The sequence below is a fragment of the Penicillium hordei genome, assembly GCF_028827395.1.
Source record: "Penicillium hordei strain IBT 12815 chromosome Unknown utg000006l_segment0_segment0, whole genome shotgun sequence".
NCBI classification, from domain to species: domain Eukaryota; kingdom Fungi; phylum Ascomycota; class Eurotiomycetes; order Eurotiales; family Aspergillaceae; genus Penicillium; species Penicillium hordei.
In genome coordinates, this window is record NW_026623147.1 from 1154226 (window position 1) to 1168579 (window position 14354).

At 48.3% G+C, this 14354-nt stretch overlaps 4 protein-coding genes across 4 annotated transcripts; 1 reads left to right on the forward strand and 3 right to left on the reverse strand.

Moving 5' to 3' along the window:
- Positions 1-678: 678 nt before the first annotated feature.
- On the forward strand, positions 679-2476 carry N7537_011120 (DUF3176 domain-containing protein; the record flags this gene model as incomplete). Its single annotated transcript, XM_056902174.1, has 2 exons — positions 679-1136; positions 1186-2476. The coding sequence occupies 2 exons, from the start codon at positions 679-681 to the stop codon at positions 2474-2476; spliced, it is 1749 nt and encodes a 582-aa protein (XP_056747461.1).
- Positions 2477-3362: 886 nt separating this feature from the next.
- On the reverse strand, positions 3363-4589 carry N7537_011121 (DUF2786 domain-containing protein; the record flags this gene model as incomplete). Its single annotated transcript, XM_056902175.1, has 1 exon — positions 3363-4589. One exon carries the CDS (start codon positions 4587-4589, stop codon positions 3363-3365), a length of 1227 nt encoding a protein of 408 aa, XP_056747462.1.
- Positions 4590-5634: 1045 nt separating this feature from the next.
- Positions 5635-7599, reverse strand: N7537_011122 (nucleobase cation symporter-1 family protein; the record flags this gene model as incomplete). Its single annotated transcript, XM_056902176.1, has 5 exons — positions 5635-6168; positions 6238-6965; positions 7016-7265; positions 7323-7393; positions 7500-7599. 5 exons carry the CDS (start codon positions 7597-7599, stop codon positions 5635-5637), a joined length of 1683 nt encoding a protein of 560 aa, XP_056747463.1.
- Positions 7600-9302: 1703 nt separating this feature from the next.
- N7537_011123 (putative 1-phosphatidylinositol-4,5-bisphosphate phosphodiesterase Plc1) lies at positions 9303-12773 on the reverse strand (the record flags this gene model as incomplete). The annotated part of the gene is made up of 1 exon (XM_056902177.1): positions 9303-12773. One exon carries the CDS (start codon positions 12771-12773, stop codon positions 9303-9305), a length of 3471 nt encoding a protein of 1156 aa, XP_056747464.1.
- Positions 12774-14354: the final 1581 nt, after the last annotated feature.

Genomic DNA, 14354 nt, shown 5'->3' on the forward strand with positions numbered 1-14354 from the left:
ACACCTTTATGTGCTCTTCGCTCTCTGACTCCTCTAAAGCTAAAGGGCTGGTATGTATAAGAACCACGCTAGTGAACCACCGTGGCGTCATGGGGATTGAAGGGAGTTGCAGACTTCCGCTGGAGGCATTCACTCCACTTCGCATCGTGGAAGAACGGGTGGGCTTTCACTTCGGTGGCTCCATTTTTGCCTGATCGTTGGATGGGAATTGTAAGTAGCATTGTTAACATGTCCTTCGCGACTGAAAGTAGGCTCTCAGGGATCTTTAGGTCTTGATCAATGATTTGCACTGCTGGTAATGTGATGCCCATGGAACCACGGATCGGCAATAGTAATTCCGGTATTCAGGCATCATAAGGCATGATTGACCCCTGAGTGCTATACACCTTCGTAAATGGAAGTATTCTCGTTTTTCTTGAATGACCTCCACTTTTTCAGGGTAAGGAAGTACGCTGTTGGACCGACTTGACGATCAAATGAAGATTGTCAACACTAGACTCTACCCGGTATCATGTACTCCACTATTATCCACCGTTTAGCTTCGAAAGTTCTGCCCTAGTTTCACTTGTTTTGCCAAATTTGGAAATGCCCGGGATCTTCAGTAACCTCTTCTTGTCCCGGCATATTATCTTTCTTCCCCTTGGATGTTCTGACATGGGTGTCCCCAGACTTCACAAGATGGCTCCTAGCAAAGAGGAATACCAGCTCACGTATGTCCGACTGGATGACCCACCGGAGACTGCAACAAACGGAAAACGCAAGTCACGGCCATTATCCGTGCCAGAACAACAAGCGATACTGCAATCTCAGACGAATTTCTTTGGTTCGAGTTGGACCTTCGAAATCCTTAATTGTCTCGTTGCTGTGGCCTTCCTGGTTGCCATTATACTTGTGTTGTACAAGTTCGATGGGAAACCAGTACCGGATTGGCCGTACGGTATCACGTTGAACGCTTTAGTCTCAGTTCTGTCTACAGCCATGAAGGCGGCAATGATGTGCATTGCTACTGAATCTTTGTCTCAACTGAAATGGTCCTGGTTTAATCAAGGCAATAAACTAAGTGACTTGGCATTGCTCGACGCCGCTAGCCGTGGACCGGCGGGGGCCTTGATTGCTCTATTTTACTTTGTTCCTCGGTAAGTCTATATGGATTCTGATATAGATCTTACCTAACATGCCTTAAAGCCATCTCATCACATTCGGATGTCTGATTCTCGTTATCACAGCTGCTACAGACCCATTTGTGCAGCAGGTGATGGGAATCCAGGGACGGTCAGTCCCAACTCACCTTAATGCATCCATTCAAGTGTGCAACTCAAGTCTTTACACCGATTTTGGAGAAGGTGCAGGCCCCGGAATGAACAAAGTACCACTGCCGACTATCGGTGCCATCTACTCTGGGATCTTCCAAGAACAAACCCCAAACAGTAAAAATCCTTTGGTAGAGTGCGCTACAGGAAACTGTACATTCGCGCCATATCAGTCTCTCGGAATTTGCAGCCGCTGCGCCAACATCACCGACCTTCTAACACTTCAGAAGGCAGCTGGGGTCACCTCTCAGCAAGCAACGTACAAGTACAAACTACCGAATGATTTCACTTTCCAAACATCCATGACTGGGACTTATCTCATGAACAGCACATATCTTGCCCCCCTCGTCAGCCTAAACACAACCGGCCTGGCAAGTATTCTCAATTTTACCGCAATCACTTCTTCTGGCTATGGTGTACCTCCCGCAGTGGCAGTGAGCGCAACTGAGTGCTCCCTCCACTTCTGTGTCGATACATATCACGCAGCTGTCAATGGCGGTGCATTCACGGAGAAGCTCACCTCAATTGAAGGCACATCGAATTACTCAAGCGCCTCCTTTGAAAACTTTGAAATCGTACCAAATACTTGCTACGTGAACGGCACACAACAAGAAAGCACACACAGCCCAGAGTGCGCCTTCAAAGTGAACCCGCTAAGCACCTTAGCTCTTTCAAACTCAATCACTCCCTTGCTCAAAGGTACGGGGTCACTCTTCATCAGTAATCGACCAAGTTGGTCATCCGACTCTATCAAAGCCCTCTACGGGACATACGGCAATTACACCGACATAAATCTTGTCTTCCAGTCACTCGCAGCCTCACTCACATCCCATGCACGATCAAAGATCTGCCACGCCTCTCATGGCGGAACTGCCTGGTCCACGGTATCTTATGTTCATGTGCGGTGGTTGTGGATGATTTTACCTATCACGCTGGTGTTCCTGAGTTCGCTTTTCTTGATCATCACTATTTTCCATACAAGGAGAGACTACATTTGGAAGTCTTCGCCTTTGGCTCTGCTCTTCTCCAACTTGGATCTCGAGGGACGCAATCCTTTCAGGACTGATCCTACCCTCAAGGGGATTCAACAGACGTCTCGCCAAATGGAGGTGCGGTTGGAGAATTCTCCTGATGGCCCTAGGATTAGGGCTGTTCCTGTATCGTGACGTGGGCATTCATTAATGATGGCTCCACTATCTACAGCCGGCAGCCCGGTCCTGGAACACCGAAAAAAAAAATCTTTTAATGTAATAGACCTATTTAGAACTAACAGGTCAGTTAATGTTATTTTTTATTAATCGTAGGAGAGAAGTATCTAGCTAGTAAAATATATAAGGTAGTTATTCCAAGACGGAGTTGAGGATAGCCCCCGCACTGGCTTGTGTCTTATATATGGAAAAAGCTGTTCGTAAGTATATATTTACTTGTTCATGCAATTTTTGCGACAGGGGCATTGATGTTATTTACAATCCCGAGTTCACTACCTGCCGGCTTTATCAAGCCTACATGGATTACAATGATCTAATGGATCGGACGGAGGATCTGAGTTCCAGTATGGTCCTCAGAAGTGGGCCGAGATGATCCCTACTCTAGAAGCTTGCGGTGAGAATTTCTCCCTAGGGATCAGCTTCGTACCAAGGAACCAAGTGATTTTCTTAAGGGTATACTTCGTAAGATGAACTTAGAGCGCTCTCCTTTAACTAATTCCCATATACTGCACAAGCGAGCTGGCGAATATATCGAGGAAAAGTCCATCACCCACGTTTGTTACTGGCCATCCTAAAATTATGTCTCTGTATCAGGGTCCACCTCAACGAATCCGGCTTTTGTGAGCAATTCGAAGCTTTTGTATGAGTACACCATGTAGTTTCAAAGTTTCAAAGAAACGGATATTAACTCACAAAGCGTCACCAAAGAATTGTTTAAGATGCCTGTACAGTTGGGCCACAAGTTTATGTATTGTTATACTTTGTAACAGATTGTCAAACTAAATATTCAAATCCAAAATTCTTCGTCCAGACGAAGGTCCATGTGATTACGGGGCGAGGATCTTTAATCCAGCACCGGCCGATGGATCTTGAGCTTTGAACTGTCCTCCTGACCCCGGCGATACGCATTTGGATCTCGAATGGTCGATGAGCGTTCTGTTCGATTGTGCAGCTTGATCTTGTTTTCCTTCAAATAATCATCCGCAACCTGCTCTGCTATCGCCCGGAACTGAACAAGCTGCATCCCAGATTTCCACGGAGATGATACTGGTTTCGACTGGAACTCAGGCTCTGTCTTAATACTGGGTTTTGTCTCCGTTGTGAATTTGGGAATATCGAAGGGATCAGATGGTTCGACTGGCTCCCGCTTTAGAAGACTTTGGATACTTTCTTCCACATCGTCGCATAAGTTTATGATTTGTGCATCGTCCGTGTTGAAGTCAGCCTTGATACTAAAGCCACCTCTATCTCCAAACTCGTTATCGGAGTCGGAATCGAAGCCGGCCATGTTCGAATCTGGATTCATCGAGACCCGAGTACTATCAGAGGATGAGACGTTGGTATCGGTCGAGGGAGCCGGTAGAAGACGTAGCCTATCAAGTTGTAGTTGACGTTCCTTTGCATCCTCCCGCTCTTTAGCCGCAATCAAATCCAGCTCTTTGCGTTGCACATGATGAAGCTCTCTGCTCTTTTCTCTATTGGCCATGGCCACAAGCCCATCTGCCACACCGAGGCGGTAACTGAATGTGGGAGTGCCCCCTTTGTAGGCACAAGCCCACTCCAGGATGTTATTGTGGGCCATCTCAAATGACATCGCTGCTGCAGCAGTATTGCTAGCAATTCCGAAAAAGGTCCAGTGCACATGCGTGTTGTAATCGGTTGAAAAGTGCTTGCAGTCAAAAAAGGTGCACATTGCTCTTGCCACTTTCCCAACAAAAGCCTCCTTCATGACCCTTTTGGATGAGCCCGCAATTTTCGTGATACGCACGATGCTCCGTCCGCCAAAATGTGCCTTACTACCATTATCATCAATAGCCATGAGATCCGCTTGGGTCACATTGTGTTGACTCATGAGCTTCTGGGATAGAAAGAGGGCGGCTTTGGCTTCTGTTTCTGTTGTGTTGACGTGATAGGCGCGGTTCAGGCACTTTTGAATCCTATCTAGAATCTTTTTATCGATAGTAGCTGTGGGATTACTCGGGTTCTCGCGAGCACTTTTGACCATAGTTGCCTTCTGAGTAGGCTTTCTGGAAGATCCTTTCCTTTCGGCTCGGGAGGATTCAGTTGGCATTTTGGGGTATGTGCGTTCGTGACTTGAAAACTAAGTTGAAATCAATGATGGATAGAAGACTATAAGAAAGGGGGAAGGGGGGAAGATACACTGCCTTTGTAAGACCAATTTTTACTTTGTACTTTGTACTTTGGCACCAGTGAAAACTTCAAGGCGAGGCCCTCATTCGTTAGTGTGATAAACAGTGCGCTGGCCGCTTTCCCCGTCACATGCCAGTTCCGATGGGATGGACGCAGCGTATTATTCGAGATTCATCCTCTTGTAGATTAATCTCCTCTAAAATACCCGGAGGATTACTTTGGGAACTGTTGTCAGGGATATACATAAAGCACGCAGGAAGAATAGAGATATGATCCGCGGGACATGGTACATATCGGTTCTCTTAAGCACAGCGTATCTTTTTTTACTTCTTCACCTTACGTCTCCTATCTAGAGTCAACTATAGTTGGTCCTTTCGGGACTTCTACTTCACTAAAAGGGTCATATCCTATAATTAACGCAATGGGTTCTTAGCCCACTGGGTATAGGCTCGGTGTATATAAAGATATTCGTAGAAATATATAACCTCCCGCCACAATAATATTGTAGCACTAAATGCCATTCGAAGTCGCAATAGTGAGATTCCTAACTCAAGGCCATGTACCGGTCTTATCACAAGGAGGAAGTATATTGTAAGACAGATTTAGGCATTATCGAGGTTATAGAATCGGACATTAATAGAATATAGGCGTAAAAGAACATTGATATCTTCCGTAGCTAGTTGAATGATGTTTTTTTATTTGAGAGAAATAAGGGTTTTGTACACGTAGGCTCAACCATCAAACGCACGCCCTAAAGGGAGATGCCCGGTTCATTAGTAAAAGAATCCTGGGGAGGCCCATCTCTGGAAGCCTAGGAGGCCAGAAGTAGTAAATTGTCATATCATCGTAAATATACTCCAAATTGGGAGTCAATTATATATATTCAATCTCGCTGGATGGTAAGAGCACCAGCGAAAACCAGTATCAACAAAAACCGCCACCCATAAACAAGGACACAAGCCCGCTCAAATCTTCATGTCGGAAGCACTTGGGCCCTTCCGATCATCCGGCCCAACCGCACCATCAAATGACCTCCGATCAGCATACCCTTGACCCTCTAAGTCATTGGGGTCCTTTCCGTATGCAACGGAGAAATCCTCAACGTCGATATCAACCTCGTTCCAAGTAGCACTTGTCTCAGGAACGGGGAAGAACCACGTCAGACCGAAGTACACACCACCGGAAACAAGGAAACCGGTGAAATAGTTGATGTTGTAGATGTATTGAGCGCCGATAGGGATTTTGCAACCCACGGCACCGGCGAAGCCAACGATGTTGATCATGATACCGCAGATGTAGGCGGTATAGGCGCGCCAGGAGAAACCGCCGGTGTAGTAGTAGCAGTCTGTTTTGCTGGCGCTGTAGAGAGATTTGACATTCAGGTAGCCCTTCCGGACGATATAGTAGTCACAGATCATGACACCGGCGATGGCGGAGAGGAAGAGGGAGTAGGCTGAGAGGTATGTTGTGAAGTTGTTTGAGGTTGAGAGAAGGTTCCACTGTGGATTTTGTTAGTTCTGGTCATGGTTATATAAGGGGGCTTGAGATAAACAAGGGGGGAGACGTACTGGACACATAGCTAGACCGACGGCGGCGCAGATGTAACTACCGCGTCGGATGGTCATGTATCGGGGTAGTAGTGCAGTCAGATCAGTGCCTGCTGAGATTGAGTTGGCGGAAATGTTTGTTCCGAGCTGGGCTAGGGCAAATCCGGTGGCGATAACGAAGATACCGAAGCGCTGACCGGAACTGGCTCCGTTGAGGAACTTTCCGAGGAGATCAAGGGGGTTCCAGGTGTAGCCGTCGTTGAAGATTACCGATGAGGAGGAAGATACAATGATTCCAATGAATGAAGTGACACCAAAGCCGACGGGAATAGTCAATAGCTGGGACCAGAATGCATCCTTTGGTGTTTTCGCAAATCGGGAGAAATCGGGGTTGTTCATGATAAGTGCTGCGAAGTTTCCGATGCACGACATGATTCCTTTCACCATCGCCCATGAAAGATCACTTCCGTGGACAGTGTTAGACTGGTGGATAATCGGACCGAGGCCATGAGCACGGGAGATAGCCCAGGCAAAGAAAGCGATGGCAGCGATAGGGGAGTAGATCGCCTTAGCGGTGAACAAGTGACGGACTTTGTGCACAGGGAACCACAAGGCTGGAAGTGAGATCAACCAGAATAAGAAGAAGCTGACAAAGTTTTTGGTGTCGATGCCAGCACTGGCAGAGAGACCATTGTGAAGGTTCCGGTAGCTTGGCCAAATGGCCTCGATCATCAAAGTAACACACTGGCCTAGTAATGTATAAGTACGCATATTTTCACCAGATCGGAGAGATACATACCACCAATATAACTTTGCACACCGTACCAAATAATAGCCATCACTACGCGGTTGAGGACGGGCCATAAAGAACCCCATATTCCGAATGAAGCCCGGGCTGTGACGGGAAAAGAAATATGATAGACAGCGCCAATTCGTCCAGTCAGGCACACGAAAGCTGCAGCCACGAAGTATCCAACCCAGACACAGATCCAGGACTGCCACCAGGAAAGACCGTCGACGATCATTGAGGAGGAAATCATCCATGTGTTCTATATTTGTGTTAGATGTCGCTAGGCTTTTACCGGGTACCATTTGTAGATACTAACGATGTTCAACGAGTCCGCAATCCAGAAAGCAATAAAGTTAATCCATCTCCATTGGCGTCTTTCTAGGTCCACTGTAGTGCAATTTCCATTGATCAGTCTTTGTATTCTTTGTGTACCACCATGCAGGCTGATAAACAAGGGGAGGATCCGAAATCCTATAAGCCTGGATAGTCTCACCTGGCCGTAAATCATTGTTGGTCAACATCATCTCAGCATTGGTGAGTCCCGGCTCGTTCTCGACGGCCGCCTTGTCAAGTATCCATTTGAGCTTAGACATATTGGCGGGTGGACGTGTAAACTTGGAGTTGCTAATAGTTCCTAGTAGAGTAATCGAACGTCTCAAAAAAGCGCCTAGGCGAAGCTATTGTGGGGAAGTTGAATAAAAAAGATGAATCTTGGAATAAGGAGTAAAAAAGACGGGGGATAACAGCATCATTATAACCTTGCCCACATGGAATGATTCCGGAGCAACCATATCCTCCAGGATCAGAGTCCTCTTTTCTCCGAGTGAGATAAGAAAGCAGTTGCGGGTCTCAGTCTTGGAAGCATCCATGATGGCCTGAGCCTATCATAGCCACCTACGGGTAGTGACCGTAAGACATCCCGACGTTATCTCCAGGAATTGGCGTAGGAATCCGCAACCTTGCAACGTTGGCTCCACTTAGCCCCACATAATGAATATAAGTAATGGTTGTGATTGGTTGACTGTAATCTATACTTCGATATGGAGAAAAGCTGGAGATAGAGAAGAAAAGTCTTGGCGTTGACTCGATGAGATCGAGTAATGAAATAGGTCACGTGTCTCATGCCTCAGGCCAGTGATCTATAAGATGTGGGAATAGACTATTGGAGGCTCCTATAGATCATAGAACCCACTAAAATTTAAGTCTGATTTCATCAAGTGAAACTCATGTAATCGTGACTGCAATGCTATCTACATATGTAAACTTGTAAATACCAGCAGATGCGTAGACATATGATATTGTGCCACCCCTGTATGTGAGTACATTGAGAACCAATTTTTATCTAGAGGTAGCTTAGTAGTTTTACATGATAGTGTGAAAAAGGAAATATAGATATCACATATATTTACTGATATCACTGCATGTCGCGACATTATTCATGCTCTACAACTACCCACATATAAAACCGTCATACACAGTGATATATAAATCAGCACCAAGAAAGTCAAGAGTGATGTAGTTCTTGAAAAAAGTATTATTTCAATAGAGGACGTGTCAGGTAAAAGCAAAGGCAAATAATACATTTCACGCGAGTGCCGTTGACATGAACAGAAGTGATAGGCTTGAATTGACAGATCAACTGTGAGAGCCTCCTGAAAAATGAAAAATCCCAAGTCCCTATGCTATGATAATAAACGACACAATGAATGGGAAGAATTGCTCCAGTGAACCAGTCACATATATGTTCTCCGATGTGATTGACTCCCTCAAATGCAATGATGATGAATGGTAGAACCGAGTTCCCGAAAGATCCTATGCGGACACGTAGCGCAACAAAAGAGATAAGATGAAAAGCAAAGATTAAACAAACATAAGAAAACAGGGAGAGAAGATGGGGCAAAACAAAGACGCAAACAAACACAATCTCCCAGTCGAATACATAGCCGGATGGTCAGTTTCCGGGTTTGTCGCAGACAAATGACAGGACAAGGACGATGAACAAGATAATACCAATGATAAATGGCAAAAATAAAACTTGAAGCAACTTGGGGGGTATCGCTGTGACGGGTATGAATGACAATGGCGTAATAAACAAAACGTCCGGCAATGTAGGCACAGATGAGAGCAAAGAGAGCAAAGAGTGGGATATGATGTAGACAGACAAACGCCGGAACCTTGGTTAATGCTGACATTGATAGGAACAAGATTCCAGATCGGGGGAGAGATGACATGAAAGGCCAGCGCAAAGCTGCAGTGGCCGTGGTAGGGGTGGGCGAGATAAGGTGTGAGGTGACTATCATTGAACAAATGATGAGTTTGACGTTGTGGACACCGTGGGTGTCAGGCTAGGAGAGCCTTCCTTATCCTCAAGGCTTGGGGAATCACTGCGATCGTGCGGTTGATCCCTTTCGCGCTCGGCCGACGAGGAGCGCTTGAAGACAGTCTGGCCGATTTGGCGCAGAATACCCATGCGTTCGGCACGGAGCTCTTCGAGGTCCAGACGCTGAACGGAGATGGGCTCTTGTTTTGAGATCTTGCAGAAAAGCGTCGAGAACAAGTATTGGTCGCCGCTGGCATCGTAAAGAGGCAAATAGCGGTAACCTTGTGATAGACTGGTGAGCTTGGCGGTGAAAGTGGCTAGCTGCACGCTGTTGTTATTGCCTGCAATGCGACCATCCATTGAGCTCCAGACAGTCCATCGCACAAATACAAGGTCGGGGTATTTAGTTTCTAGCGACAACTTGAACTTGTCGTTGAAAACGGGGCTGTAGCCATTGCTTTGCTCGATCTTAGTGCGGCGACGGTGCGGATATCCGATGCCGGACATACCGTTGCGCGCAGAGGCATCCATACCACCTTCGCCGAGGACAAAACTCTGTCCACGATCATCAGCACTGAACATCTCAATCTCGACATAAGGGTTGATGTTGTCGTCCTGTCCGATGGTGCGTGGACGGGGGAGTTGTTGTGCGGAGACGACGTCTACCGAGAATCGAACTAGTTTGCGCTCCATCTTGCGCTTCTGCTTTCCATCATCAGCAGCTGGTAAGCGGAGGCTCTCGGGCTTGAGAATGTAGCCGGTACGGTCAGTTCCAGCGGCGAACATAGCCTGGTTCATTTGCATGCCAATGTCGTAAGTTTGCCAGTTGAGAGCTGCCATTTGCACACCACGGCGCCAGAACTTGTTCGGATCGAAGTTGGATGAACGGAGTCGGAATCCGGAAGGATACACCCGCGTTAGATACTTGCGGTTGTGCGATTCCAGTGCAACCTTGTTGTCGTGACTCTGACAGATGCTCTCAAATGACCGCTCGGCAAACGAGTAGATATGGTTGTACCGCCTGCTCTCTGGAGAGGAGAAGCTGTGCCATTTGTAGCCACGAGTGTAGACACCCAAGTCAGAAAGAGGCTTAGTGATCTTGCTTTTCTGGCGCCGCTTTTTCTTCTTGTCAGTGTGAACAGACACTAGCGCTTCGTCACTGTCTTCGGTTGCACTGCTCATGCTTGTAGCAGTAAGCGAACGCCTATCCTGCGAGATCAAAGGGCCGATGCTGTCGACGGGACCCATTGTGGGGGGACTCGAGAGTGAGGGAAGAGGCTGAATGTTCATATCAGGGAGAGTCGGTCGTACGAATGGCGTACTAGCACTGCGTTTGCGGCCATGGGTGCCGACGGAGCCGACGGTATTTTGGCGGGGATCAAACTGGGACTCATCACAAGTCTTGACTTTGACTAGAATGCGACCCTTGAGCTCTTCGGGCGATGGAAGGATGTGGCAGTTGGTCATCAAGGGCTCAAGGACAAGGCGTTCCTTAAATGCTTCCTTCATGATCTTGACCATTGCTAGTTGCTGTTCCGAATTGCAGTGCACCTCAAGAGAAAGAATGAGAGGAAAGTCGCATGTAATAAAGGCGTATCGGTTGATGACGGTGATGCAATCCGCAAAGAGGACACTGGTCGTTAGAGTTCGGCCGTGAGACACGATGGGGCGTCCATCTGCGCCATCCCAGCAGTCGATCTCGACACAACGACATCCCTGCTGGAGCGCGCTAACGTAAGCCTCGGTGCTTGAGGCACCAGCCACTTGGCGGCCCAGGAGGTAAGTGTTGTGAGAGCTCGAGATGAAGTATTCATTTAACGGTCGGTCGAATCTTGACTGGGGAGCACGTGAAGCGTAGACACCGTTGCTGGACGAGGACAAGAACGCGGCAAATGCATCCAGGCTCATCCGCGACACAGGTGGAGGAAGCTCCGATCCTTCTGCGGAAGGAGTGCGAGATTTAGAGGCCCGCCGAACGTACTTGTCGAACAGTGCAGTCCAGTAGACCCGGTCAGATTCGATATCTTCAGCTTGCACATCACGAAGGAAAGTCAAAAACTCGCCCTGAGTCATGCCTTCCTTCGATTGTGCGGTGTGAAGCTTGAAGATATCCTTGACATCCTTTCGTTCCTTCAAGCGCAAAAGGAAGTCTTTGAATTCGGAGAAATCCAACTTGCCGTTACAGGCCGCGTCAGCTTTAGTGAACTGTGCCCGAAGCATGTTCTTCGAACAGTTGATATGCAAGCTGCGGCAGACCTTCTCCACGGCGGCGAGATCGAGACTTTGCTCCTCTACTGGAGGGGGACCCTGCGGGAAGAGTCTCGACATCTCGCGCTGCCAGTGTGCCTGCAGAACCGCTTCACTTTGACTCGATCCTGCCAGGCCAGACATGAGATCGATTCTGTATCGAGAGATATGCTCAAGAGTGGTAATCCACAGGTCAAGAATACGGTCACTAGGAGCGATGAGGTGCAAGGTTTTGACTGTTCGACCCTTGGAGCGGTCAGAATCCGCAATGACAATGGTGAACCATCGGCGCTCCAAATCTTCGGGAATCTGATGTTCTTCGCGGTAGTTGCGAGCATCGGCACCGACCCGAATTTCTTTGATATCATCAATATAGAACCGTTTGGCCGGGTTGGAGACATCCCAGAAAACCTTGGCGGCATCTAGGTCGAGGAAGAAGCGAACTTGCTTCCTGCGTTTCTTAGTTACCTTGGTTAGGACTGTGCCTCGCTGGACAGCGGAGTCTACCTTGGGCGCAACGGCAACCGCGGGGAGGGGACCAACTTCGCGAGCCATATTCATGCGACTCTCGCTGCGGAGACTGGATGCCTCCGAGCCACCCCATGCGCCCAGGTTGTCCAAGGCCTCGCCCACTTCATCCTCGTTGCTCGAATCAAGAGCGCTATCTCGAACGGGTTGAGTTCCGGTTTTGCTATCACTGCGTCGACGCATGATGATGGGACCAGTGCTTCGGTCCCGTTTGTCATTTTGTGTCGTAGACTGCCGCCTGCGGGTGAGTTTGTTGGCAGCGCCTCTTGAGATCCGTCGCATGAGGCCCGGCGCCTTGGTGGACACAGCAGGGTCATTGAAGCTGGAGGGATTTGCGTTTCCGGGAACGGCCATCACGGACTCGCCAAGTTCGAGGGGGCCTGGCGTAGGCAGGGAATAACCATTCACTCGGCCGTAGAGTCCCTCGCTTGCAGATTGTAAGGGGGTGCCAGCAGGGGTGAAAGTATGGGGTGTGCCGGGAGCAGGGAAGGATGAGGTAGGTGTAGAGATCGGAGAAGAGGTGAAAGAGGGCGCGGAAGAAAGGGGAGGGCCAGAGGGCAAAGATGTGACAACATGATGTAGAGAGGACGGTTGTGGGAGAGATGTCGCAAGTTTTAAGTTGGATTGGGTGTCGGCATCCAGTATTGGTGAGGTAGTCGTAGCATACGCCATAACGACTATCTATCAAGAACGACAGCTCAGCTGTCGATAGGGGAAATGTAAGCCTGTGGTATACCGTGCCAACGTCCGAGTCACCTGGACTCAGAAGTGGGCGAATGGGTAACAGCGTATGGAACCGGCCTGCCGTCAAGGTTCGCAAGGCTGCCGCCTGTCAGGAATGTTATGCGATCTGAGCCAAAAGAGAAAGAAGAATATTCTGACACGGTAAGGAAATGATCGTTCAGCCACGTCCTCAGCAGAAGTTCACCGTTCTTGAACTCTGCTGCATCTTGTCCTAGATTGGGTGTAATACGGAGAGCCCTGCCGGAGAGCAGCTCACTGAAAAAGAAATCGCAACAAAAGAAAATTTGAGCGATTTAAAAAAAAAAGTCCCTGATAACAATTGCAAAGGGCACTGGCCCTGTGCAACGGCCAATCCACGAGGGAGATTCTCAGCCGATGCTAACCACTTGGAATAGACGTCACAAACGAAATCGACCAGGGAATGATCTCCAGCCCCAAGGAAGCGGAACGCGGGTTCTCGTCTTGCTTCTTTCGGAGCCCGGCTGATTCTCTGTATGCCCTTCCAATGATACCAATGCTACCCCTCTCTTATGCGTGTCGATCTGCCGGTGCGTGGGGGAAGCTGCTGCTCTGCACCGAAAGAGGGGCGTGTTGTGATATGGACCAATTGATCGTGGAATCACCGAGTGAATTGGGGAAGGCCGGCGCGAAACTGGTTCGAAATTGAAGGGCGTGCGCCAAAGCGAGTCAAAGGCCGAAGGTAATGCGTATGCAGGTATCGTTACCAGAGTTCAGAAAAGAGCCCCAAGGACCGGCTTTGGGTGCTTGTGGAAGTAGGCAGCGGCAGCAATAAAAAAAGACCTAAGAGTCAAGGGTTGTCCTAGTCTGACAAGCGCGGCTTGCGATTGGTTGCGATTGGAGACTAGCGATGCGGCAGGCGAAGGGAGTACCCGTGCTAAAGCGCAGGGAGATTTTTCCCTGGCGCAACGAAGTTAGGATAGGAGGATGCGATGAAAATCGGGAATTGCAACACAGTTGCCAACGCAGTGGATGCAGGCGGTCGAAAGGGGAAAGGCGGGCAATCGGAGACTGGGCCGAGTTAGGGAGCTCGCTGATGTTAGATTGTTTAGTGCCGTTTTTGAGGATCACTGCGAGCTGATCCAGTTGCTGCACGGTTACGTGGTGGCCACTAAATCCGTATGCGAGTTGGGAGTGGGTAAAATTGTGGAAGTTTTGGATGATCATGCGACGAGAGGGAGAAGACCTGCGTTGTCCTTATCGTCGTATGAGTATAGAGTTTTTTTTTTTCTTCGAGGAGAGAGAGAGAGAAGGTAAAGAAGAGTTGAAAGGGGAAAAAGGGAAAAAGATTAAATCAATGAATCCCAATTCCGCGAATTGAAGCTGCAGTGGGTACTGGGTACTTACGATAGACGTAGCATGCGGTATGGGAAACGGTGTACTGTATAGTTGTATTGTTCGGTAATGCCGGTAAAATATTGGGGTTCGGTAACATTAAACAAATCGAAGTATGTCGTAATTTTGATATCTTCTCTTTTGTTTTTTTTGTTT